This window comes from Athene cunicularia (assembly GCF_003259725.1).
Source record: "Athene cunicularia isolate RWA chromosome 1 unlocalized genomic scaffold, athCun1 chr1_part2, whole genome shotgun sequence".
Classification (NCBI taxonomy): domain Eukaryota; kingdom Metazoa; phylum Chordata; class Aves; order Strigiformes; family Strigidae; genus Athene; species Athene cunicularia.
The window spans coordinates 1,628,644-1,639,860 of record NW_020799092.1 but is presented as its reverse complement, the minus strand read 5'-3'; the positions used below and the strand labels follow the sequence as shown (position 1 = coordinate 1,639,860).

Sequence of the window (11,217 nt, the reverse complement as noted above, 5' to 3'; positions counted from 1 at the left end):
AAAAAAAAAAAAAAAAAAAAAAAAAAAAAAAAAAAAAAAAAAAGGAGGAGGAGGATGGGGGGAGGAGGGCTATGTGAGTACAGTGAGACAACAGAAATTAATAGAGCAGAAAAAAACGCTGGAGAGTGCATGGCTCAGGGTAAAAAGGTTTTATTGTTGATTGTGAGTTTTTAAATGGATGCGTGGGGAGGGGAAGCTGCTCTCTTGGGATGACTGTGTGTGGATTAGCAAAATGAGTGGAGTCTGTGTGAACTGGACATGAAGAAGATTTTTGTGTTATTCTCGGCATTTAATTTCCTTAAAACGAGAAAAGAAGTTTCATGGCGTTGTTGAAGGTTGAATTGTTTGTATGTACGGTATACTTTTGTATGTACATAGGCATCGGATCACTTCTTGATTATGGTTTAGTGGGTGTATTACTGTGCCTTTGGTGGTTTGGTCCTCCTAGGTGCCCGACTCCTCTGCCTTCTGCTCCTGAGGTTAATGGTCTTCCTGCTCTGCTCGTGCTGACGCTACGGGTTTTGTGTCCCAGTGACGCTTTTCTCTTGTTTCACTGACTGTACTGACAGCTGTTTTGAAAATTATGACAGGGCAGAAATCTCTTCAGTGCTCAGACTGCTTACTGCTCTGAAGAAAAAACATTGCAGAGAACTGTGGGTCCAGATTCATTGTGCAGAGAGAGAAGTGCATTAAGCTGATAGGAAGCACAGATTCAATTATTGCGTGTTTTTGTAAATCTTGACGAATTCCTATCTTCTAGCTGAACACAGTATTGCTTGTGTGTTTGGAGTTATGTACGTGTGTCTGTGTTGTTGGGATGACTTTCACTGGCTTGACATTAAGAAAGCTTTGCCCAGCATGAATAGTAAAATGTAAATGAGTTGCACTAGTAAAAGCTGCGTGCCAGGTCACATACTTAACTCATGGATTGTTTTGGGAATGTTACTGATGAACTTAAAAATGCACTGTTGGGACCTTTTCATGTCTCATAGATAAGTAAACTAGAGGCCACCTCAGAGAGCAAAAGCAATTTAAGAAGTAATAAATATAAAAATACTTGATTTTCTTTTATTACTATCACTGGTTTAAGCTGCACTGATGGGTCTCTTGCTCTCTACCTCCTCCTTTTCCTACCTTTTGCCAGATCACCCAGTGATGACATGCCTTTGGGGATTGAAAAGACCTTAAATCAATTATGAATTTGCAATATATACCTGGCACAATGGAAAGAACTGGTCTCAGTTGGCAAGTCTAGGCATTCTTATAATTAAAATAGTCTGAAATAAACTTTGAACCATTTTGTTCTGTGTTCTTGTGCTCCTTGTAAGTCTAGGAGACACTTTAAAACCCATAAAAATCCTGCTTTCACTACTGTAAAGCTCTGGCTTGTGTCCTAATAGATGCAGAAATTTCAGACTTTAAATCACCTACTACATGGCATTTCTGCCTCAGTCTGCTGGGGTCCAGAATAAGGATAGTTTAAGAGAAACTCTTGGAGGAGTAAGAAGTTAGGGGAGTGGAGAATAGTTTTGTGGTATCTTAACAAAGTTCAGCATGTTTGAAACTACAGTAACTGTGGAGTAGGTTTTAAGGAGGAGAAATTTCTTGCCTCATAGGTTCCCAGGAGAACCTTGCAGTCAGGTCATGCATGTTTTGCTGGATTGTATCTTGTACAGCAGAAGGAGGCTTAGCTGTTAAGACTCTTTCATGGGATGGCTTTGTGTATCATTCTTTGCTCTCTCAGCAGTTTAGAAATGAAATACTTTTAGCCTCGGAGAAGTTGATCTATTTTAAAAACACAGATTATGTTTGCGGGTGGCAGAGAACGGCTTCAGAGTCATGTTGTTTGGGGTTCTTTTCCTAGCAACATTAGAGCAAAGCAAGTGTGCTGTCTCCAGCAGCACGGTGGAGCAGGTCTTGTTTAGAGCAAGACTAGACTGTGTTTGAATACATGTTCAGAAGTACCCCTAAGAACTGAAGGACCAAGCTCGAATGTTTATTCCCTCCTTTCACACCAGTTTTGTTGTGTTAGAAATGTGGTTTCCATATTTGTTTGTTTACCTTTATGTAGAAATAGCTTCTCCTCATTTGTAGTGTTTTCCTTGCCTTTACACAAGCCAAAAGTGACGTTTTTTATTTTCACTTGTGCCATCCCTTCTGTTTACTCTTCTGAGTTTATTTTTGGTGAAAGAAGCTGCCATGTTAATGTTACGAGACAGAAGGCCTCTGTCTCCAAAAGATACAGGAGTGGTAATCTGTTCCTGGTTGAAAATTACTGCATTGCTGTGTTTTTGTGGATGCAGGCCCAGTGGACACATCCCTGCTACCTTTACGTTGGTTCAGTATCTCTGACAGAACTGGTCCCCATGCAGGTTGGAGTCCCTTCCCTGTGAAGAGTCTCACTAACAGTGTTTTGCATCTTTAGGTTTTTATCAGGATAGTTATCATGATATAATAGCATATGCTTTGCTTTATTTTCTTTTCTTCTCCTTGCATTGAGAGCAGACCCTAATACTTCTAAAGTGCTTTCAGAAGATCTGTTAGATAAGTTTAAGCTGGCACTAGCTTGGTGTTTAAGCTAATGCCCTAGCAGTACAAGGTCCTGTCTTGCTCTAATGAGCATAACTTGTCATAGCATCTGGGCAGGAACACATAACAGCTCGTTGGGATGCTACTCTGCCTTCTCTGTTTGGGGACATTGGGCATAGACCTCACGCAGACCTAAGCACTCAGTAGTCCCCATACAGGAATCATACCAGCAGATCCAAGTTTCCTGTGGCCATCCTGAAACACATGTAAGCCCGTGTCCAAAAGCCCTATGTGTTTACCCAGATCTACTTTTCTGTGAGTGTGTTAACAGTTTCCAAAGTTTAGTGCTTATCTTGGCTATCTGTTCTCTTGGTCCTGTTTGGGATGTGCTATACTACTGGTTACCTCCGGGGGGAGCAAGGTAGTCAGTTGGAGATGGGAAAAGCTTCAAGAATGAAATTTACAGATGTTGAAATATTTTCGTTTGGTATATTTAAGAGAGCCCTCCAGAGGGAGAGAGTAAGTGTGCAAGTAACTTTACTCTCCCTTGAAATGGAAGCGATGAGGTGGAGGTGAAAGAGATGGGCAATGAAAACAGGATATGGCAGAAGAGTAAGGAACTCTTCAAAATTTATTATGCATTTAGATTATATTGCATTGGCAGTTCAGCTTTCTAGATGTTCCTAATTTTCCATATGGTAATGTCAAGTGCCTTCCTCATGGTTTGGTACCCCACGGTGCTGGGAACTGTATGGGCACATAACAAAAAGGTGGTTGTTCCAAGGAGCTTAAAATGTGCGGGAAACAAAGGAGAAATGTAGCCAGCTGGGAGAAAAGAGATAGCAGCCAGTGGCCTACACTGTTGTCAGGTTATTGCACAGCTGGAGTAGCAAAGTGGGAGAATGAAGAAAATTGAGGTGAATATGAAATAGCTTGTGGCTGTTGGAAAGGACCTTTTTCCCTGGACATGAGAGGAAGCAGGAAGTTATGTGTTATGGCACTGACACGGGCTGTGATGGAGGTAGATGTCCAAAAACCAAGTATCAAACAAACACATTCACTGTGTCAGGTAAGAGGGAAGCTTCTTACACCAGGGTGCTCTATCTGAAGTTTGTCCAGGCAGCATGTTTGCTGTGATGTGCTCCCAGGTAGCACCTTTGCTGGAAGCCTGTTCTGATAATGTGCTGGGCTCGGTCCTGTTGCACAATGAGGAAGAGGCATCTTGGAAACAAGGCCTGTTAAGAGGGTTGCCATAGCCCTGTCATGTTGCTCTTTTTAACAAGGCGAAAGAGGAGCTAGCAGACTCTGAGCTGGTGGTAGTGAATGAGCTGAAATCCACTCACCTGGTTGAGGCTGCAATCATCTGTGCTATTACCTATTTCTTAAATGCAGTACAGAATTGTTCTTACAGCTTCAGCTTCTTGAATCCAGTAGTCTTTCATAATAGCTTTGTGCACTGCTTATACCTGTCACTGTAGCAATAGTGTATGGGACTTCAGGAGATTAGAAAGGATAATTTGGAAGGTATATGTTAATTTTGCAGAATTGAGAGTACAGTGTTTCTTTGTGTTTCATTAGCAAGGAGAATGAACTGCTAGATGATGCTTACAACCAATAAAAAGTATCAAGCAATTAAAAGTTGTCCTGAGGGGCAACCCTGAGGAACAGTGGGGTGCTCATGGGTGAGGTGGGTTGGGGTTTGGGCTAGGAGAAGTGGAGCCCTGATTAAGAAAGTTTGTATATTTTCTTTCAGAACACAGTGCTGGAAAGAGTTATTAGTTTCAGTGACTGTGAATTAAAGGGGATTAGGTGGAGAATGATGCATAATCATGTAATTAACAACAGTTTATGTATAATCACAAGGGGGCAGTGTTAAGGTTGCATACAACGTAAACTTGTAAGTGTCCTTGTCATGTCAGAATGCTTGCTCATGACTTTTTGCTGTTTCAGCTGCTTTTAAAATGAGTGCAGAGAAGCAGAGGAATTCCCTTTCAGATCTTCAGTTCTGCTGTTGTTAACCTGTGCTGCATTTGGGTCTGTGCTATTGGTGTGGTTTGATTATCTGGAGTGTGGAGCTCCAGGTCTTGTCCCTCCTGCCACTGGTGGTCTGCAGTAGAGATCCTCTCCCCAGTGAACTTTGGGAAGGGCTTAACAGTGTCCTCTTTTGCATAGCTCCCGAAGTGCACTGGGATGTGCAGGATTGCAGCTGGCTGAACTTTATTTAGAGCTAGGTTAACCACAGGTGCATCTGCTCTGATTTCATTTTAGTTGCCCCCTTTGTGAGCTTAGTTGAAGCACTCTCAGCACTGTGAGTGTTCAGTCACTTCAGAAGTCACTTGGGTAGATAACTATTCTTAAAGCAATGAAAACCTTGCTTCCTTGTGACATCTCCATCCAGCCTTCATTTCTCCAAATTTTTAGATATAGTATAGATAATGTAATGTCTGTGTGTATTCTTTGAAACTCAAAACTTAATAGCTAAATTTCCTGTACTGATCAGGACTGGAAAGGAATTACCTCTTCAGTATGTGCAGTTATGGAAAGCTGTAACTCAGAGTAGGGATATTTTAGAAAAAGAATGAATGGAAAGAATGAAGAAAAGTCGAGTTTGACAATTATTTTGTAAATTAAACTATAACAGTTGTGAAACCTCCTCTATAGTAAGATAATATCTGCTTAAACAAATCTGGGTATTTCCCAGGATTTGTATTTGTTCTCTTCCCACTGTGGAGGAAAGCAGAAATGAGGTGGAATGTGGCATAACATCAGGGTGCCATGGCAGTGCTGGTGCAGGTGTGTGTGGTTTGGAAAGGTATGTGCTGGAGGGGCTATTTGCACACTTTAGTGTGCAAGTGGAAATGATTTGCTCCTGGCCCTCAGCTTTTACTGGGTGTGTGTTCCCCAGTTTGTGCAGGGGCTTCAGGCAGAGCAAGGCTGGGGCAGTTTTTGTACATATGTGTGTTCTCTTTCATGTACTGCTGTGACCTGTCAGTAAATGACAGTGTATGCCAAAAATTATTAGGAGGTTCAGAAGGAGGCAATATTATGCTGTTCCACTTATAACCATGTCATTACTACACTGCATCTGAAGCAGCTCTTCTAGTGGATAAAACCAATGGCTGCCTGCTTGTGATCTTGGTTTAAGTGGATTATCTTCCTCCAAGCCAGAGGTCACATTAGAGCCCTCTTACAACCAAATTGGAAATAATAGCTGCTTTAGATCTTAGACCTTCAAGAATTTGTTCCATTGAAAGAAAACAGCTTTTTCATCCAGGAAATGACCAAGGGTCATACTGCTTTGAAATCTTGCATATCCTTGTGTTCTGGGTGTGTTTTCATGGGTCAGCTGGCTTTGAAAAGCCAATCAGGTTACATTCATGTCATGTAGAAAACAATGCTAAGTTAGAATTATTGACAGGCTGGCTAAGTATACCATGCCGTACAATGTTTGGTAAAAGCATTGCCTTCATGCTCTTCTTTCTAGCAAGAGATTTCAGCCCATACCCTTCCAATGAAGGTGCTTTGGGCTGAGAGTATTTTCAAAATGGCAAGAGAGGTGTGGATTGCTCACTGGAGGAATGAGGATGCTGCTCTTTCCCCCTTGCTGCACAGTGTCACTTTGTGGTGCATGTTCTTGTTGCCTGCTGATGCTTATTCTGCTGCCTTCCAGGTAAAACCATAAGACTAAGACTCTGGCTTTTCAGGACACAGCAGAACAGCCAGTGCTTTTGTGGAGAGTAGAGCTGTTAACTTAAGCGTGCTTGTCATCTTCCAGTATGGGTGATTTAGATACTTCCTTCTGATCTCAGGTGAATGCTGTATTCATCTTGGTTTTAAAGATTTTTATTGCAGAAGGGTGGTGACCATGGTGGTGGCAGTATTTCATGGTCTCGGGGAGGCTGTGTTCTGTGTGGTAGAGAGGTTCCCGAGTATCCACATGATTTGTTGTATCACGAGGGGTGGCAGTAGCAGACTTATCCAGCTCCTGTTCGTAAAGCATGTGAGCAGCCTGGTGAAAGGCATGTGAGAGATGCAAAGTACTGCTACTGTTATGCTCCTGAGTTCTTTCAGCTGGGTTCAATTGCTTTTTGGTTCTCTTCCTTGACAGGTCTTGGCTCGTGGGCAGCTCTCTAGCAATTGCAACAGGAACCTCACACCAAAAGGCACCATGATAGTGATGAGTGGCGTCACTGCAGCCCCCAGATTGGGGTCAACTGCCACCACTCCAGCTGTGGCTCCCAACTTCTCCTGGATGCCGGAGGATGGCAGCCCCACAGCTGTGGAGCAGCCAGTATTCCTCATGACTACCGCTGCTCAGGCCATCTCAGGTTTCTTTGTATGGACAGCTTTGCTCATCACCTGCCATCAGGTAAAATCCTGTCGCTCATGCTTATCCTTTTCCCCACATGGAGTTACACATATGATCCCCTGGCACATCTCTGCCAGATACAGTGGTGTGATGGGGATTTGCAGGCTCTGGAGTGGTAGCAGGACCTCTTCTTTGGGGTCTAATATATAATCTGTGCTGATCAGGGTAGCAACTTTTATATGAAGGCCTTTCTCTATCTACGTTAAGACCGTTTCTGTAGTGTGAATGGAGAGGAAGCAAACTCTTTAGTAGGTGTAAAACATTGGGCCATCTCCTGAGTGTTTGCAGAAAAGTGTGTTATCTCAAGTCATCCTTTCCCAGGTCTTGTAGCTGAATCTAGCCACTTTGTTATTGTGTCAGCTGTTAGCTAAGTGATCATGGTCATCTGTTGCTTGACATATCTCCTTTGATCTCCCGTGCCAGTTGATTCCACAAGCTGAACTCTGCTGCGGAAGGGAGCAGCAGGAAATGTTTTATTTTAATTTTTCTCCCCTCTTTCTGGGGCAGGTGTCCTGGGAGCCAGAACAAGTCAAACCCTGCATCCTGTTCTGTACCTCTCTTTCACACAGTTGTCATGTGAACTGAAAAACACAGTGGGGAAACGCAAGCCCTGTTATTTATTAACCTGTGTTTTGTATCTGTTGGTCTGTAGATTCCAGACTGATGACTAGGATCTAGAAAACTACAGCCTATTGATGGAGTACAGGGGCTAGTGAAGTTCAAAAATGGATTAGTCACTGATGAATAAGAGTAACACCTGCAGTTTCACCAGCCTGGGTAACAATTACAAGTGCCATGGATCCTCCTGTTTCTGAGCACAAATTGATTGCCTACTGAGGGTAGGAAGAAATCTTTCCTATGCAGTATAGCATTGCACAGTTAGGTATTAATGCCTTTTGCTGAAGAATCCAGTGGAGGTCAGTGCCAGCGTGACACTGTTGATTGAAATGCACTGTTGTCTTGCTACAAGGCAGCAGTTCCTGTGCTCTTATAGGCGCACGGATTGCAGGGCTCTTGTGACATCCCAAGGGCAAAGCTTGTAGTTATCTGAAGTCCAGTGTCAGCTGTCCCTGTGCTGGGTGAAGTGTGTTGCCAGGATTGTCACAAGGAGAAAATAGTCCTAATGTCTATTAGTTTATTTTCAATGTGTTCTCCTCAGGAAATTAAGCTTTTGTGAGCTCCTTATGGGTTAGGGAGAGGAAACAGAAGTATTTTGAGCCCTTCAGTTGGTTTTTGACCAGATCTGTCCAGGAGGCAGGAGAGGTGAGCAATAGGCAGCTGAGGAATGACAACCCCCTCTCCCTTATGAGGGAGATGCGAGATCATCAATGTATGCTTCATTAGACCCTGGAGAATCCTCGCAGCACCCTCAAATGCAGGGTGAAGCTTCAGACAAATGCTTGTGCCTCTTCAGGCAGCAGAATAGGTCAGTCATGAGGCATGTATGCAATAAACTAGCTGTTATTAATTCCAGCAGTTGGGGCAGCACCTTGATGAGTGTTGCAGTGCGGAGGCCTTGCCTCTGGAGAACATGACCTCTGCTGACTGTGGTCAGCAGAGCGTACCCGCAACTCACGCCGAAGCTCTGACCATGTTATTAGGCCATTATAGAAGTGATGCTCATCTACAGGGTATACTTGTGGTCAATACCTCTTCCAGGAGGTGGGTATTCTGCAAAAAAACATCTTGGGTGTGGGATTTAATGATGGATAACAAACTGTGAGTGGTGGGACTGGGTAGGGTGGGGACATTGTGCTCCCCCCAGCGGGTGACTTGGAAGGATTGGCACGTGTGTAGACAGTCGGACAAAACAAGAAGTGTGGCTTTGTGGTCCCTTTCAGCATGGTGCATGAGTTCGATGCTCACTTGATGGCTGACGCTTTGTGACTCTGCTTTCACTGATGTGCAGTGTGCAGAATGGCACTTTTTGAGAAGATAGGCTGGGGCTCATCAGCTCTTGGCAGTGCTGTGAAGGTCTCTTAGGTTGTTTCAGGTGAAAGTCTCAGAAGCATCCAAAACTGCCAAGAGAGTGAGAGTGTTTACAATGAGCATGTGCTTAAGCACATGCACCTTCCCTCTGCAGAGAAAAGCAGCCTGCAGTGTCATGCATCTTAGGTACTTAAAACAGGAAAGGAGGAATATAGGATTGATATTTAGGAAGAAAGTTATGAACAAAAGAACATGGGCAAGGTGATGATAATAACAGCAAATTAATTCCCTATAAGAAACTAGATTAGAAATGCCTCCACTTCCTTTTCCCCCTTCTTCTGCCTCTCTGCAAGCTAAGGGGTGCTATATCAATGCCATATGATAACAGTGGTTTTTTTCTTTTTTTATGTTCATCACCTTGAGGCTGCTGGAGGCAATAAAGAGGTGATTTACTGAGTTTGTTTTTCCTGGCGCAGTTGACTCTCCAGTTCTACCTTCTCCTCTCTGTTCCATGTACCGCTGATCCTGGTCTCCCCTCTCCATCCTCTCAGATCTACATGCATCTTCGCTGCTATAGCTGCCCAAATGAACAGCGCTACATTGTTCGGATCCTCTTCATTGTGCCCATTTACGCCTTTGACTCATGGCTCAGTCTCCTGTTCTTCACCAATGACCAGTACTATGTTTACTTTGGCACAGTGCGGGACTGCTACGAAGGTAAGGAGGGGTCAGACAGATAATGGGGGAGGTGGGAAGTCTACCCTGAGAGAACTTTTGCTTCTGGTTGGGAACATGGAGCAAGCTTCACTGTCACCTAATGGTGTGCCTCACTGGATGACCATGGCTTACTCAGTGGCTGAAAATCACAGAATTGTCGGATGGATTGGGTCAGGCAGGACCTTGAAAGATCATCTAGTGCAACGCCCCTGCCGTAGGCTGGGACATCTTTCACTAGATCAGGTTGTTCAAAGACCTGTCCAACCTGACATTTTCCCTCGATGGCCTCTGAGCATGACATGTTGAGTGTGTCCAAAGAAGGGCAACAAAGCTGGTGCAGGGAGAGAACTGGGGGTGTTTAGTCTGGAGAAGAGGAGGCTGAGGGGAGACCTCATCGCCCTCTACAGCTACCTGAAAGGAGGTTGCAGAGAGCTGGGGATGAGTCTCTTTAACCAAGTAACAAGCAATAGGACAAGAGGGAATGTCCTGAAGTTGCACCAGGGAAGGTTTAGACTGGATATTAGGAAGCATTTCTTTACACAGAACAAGTTGTTAGGCGTTGGAATGGGCTGCCCAGGGAGGTGGTGGAGTGAGTCCCCATTCCTGGAGGTGTTTAAGGGTTGGGTCGACATAGTGCTGAGGGATCTGGTGTAGCTGGGAACTGTCAGTGTGAGGTTAATGGTTGGACTGGATGATCTTCAAGGTCTTTTCCAACCTAGACAATTCTGTGAATCTGTGAGCCTTCCCTCTGATCAGACTTTGTCTCTGTAGAGACAAACTCTGACAAACTCTGTAGAGACAAAGTTTATTATTTTCTTGGGTCCTTTGCTTCAGAAAGGTGTAAAGCAAAAAATCTTATTTTACCTGGGTGTAGTGAAGTATTTTATAGCTCCTGGCTCTTCTAACAGCACTTATTCAGCAGCCAGACATTTGTTTTGTCCTGTTTTCCTGATGCAGTTTGTTAGCAATGTATTTTTCCAGTTCCATCCTGTGGCCACTTGTGTGCTTGCACAGGGTAGCACAGCCACCACATTCTGGGGTTGGTGAGGTGTAAAGTGCCTTGGAGCCCTGTGGGAGGGGGGGGGCATGTTCAGGATGAGTTACCGATTGCTTTGGTTTTGGTTATCTCCTGAAGATAATACCACTAGTGTTGTATGTGAGAGAAACAGTTACTCCCCTATAAATGCTATCTAAGCTTCCCTCCTGATCTCATCTAGAAAGAAGCCTCTACCCACCCAGCAGGAGGAACTGCACTTTAGCAGTGTATTTCTGAGGATAATTTATCACCATACCCCCATGAAATTGTAACTCATTGGTGCAGTTATTTTGGTGAGATCTGCATTGCAGAGAAGTGCCCCTGGCCATGTGAACAAGTTAATCAGCTGAAGGGACCAGCAGGCCCTCCTTCACATCCACAACAGTGCTCTGAGATGCAGCAGCAGATGGCAAACATGCACACGTGATTCAGAAGGCATCTTTGTTTGGGCCTGTTTTTTTTTCCTTCCCTGCCCTGCATGCGTGTGTAGGTCTAGCAAGAAGCCTGCTGCTCTGTCAAACTCCTCTCCTAGCAACAGTCAGTATCCCTCTGCCTCACTTGGGGAGTTTGCAAATGTCCGAGCATCTGCTCAGGAGGCAGCCCATCCTCCAGATTTCACCTCTGCATGTTGGGCTGT

At 44.2% G+C, this 11,217-nt stretch overlaps 1 protein-coding gene across 3 annotated transcripts in view; it reads left to right on the top strand.

The window, feature by feature from the left end:
• Positions 1-6,637: 6,637 nt before the first annotated feature.
• Positions 6,638-11,217, top strand: part of TMEM184B (transmembrane protein 184B) — a 35,469-nt gene continuing 30,889 nt past the window's right edge. For all 3 annotated transcript variants that reach the window (XR_003400369.1, XM_026868098.1, XM_026868097.1), the window contains exons 1-2: positions 6,638-6,898; positions 9,379-9,544. Coding sequence is in view for 2 of the 3 variants with exons in the window: in XM_026868098.1 (XP_026723899.1) it covers positions 6,698-6,898; positions 9,379-9,544 (367 nt within the window). In the remaining variant the exon portion in view is untranslated. The remainder of the gene's footprint in view (positions 6,899-9,378; positions 9,545-11,217) is intronic.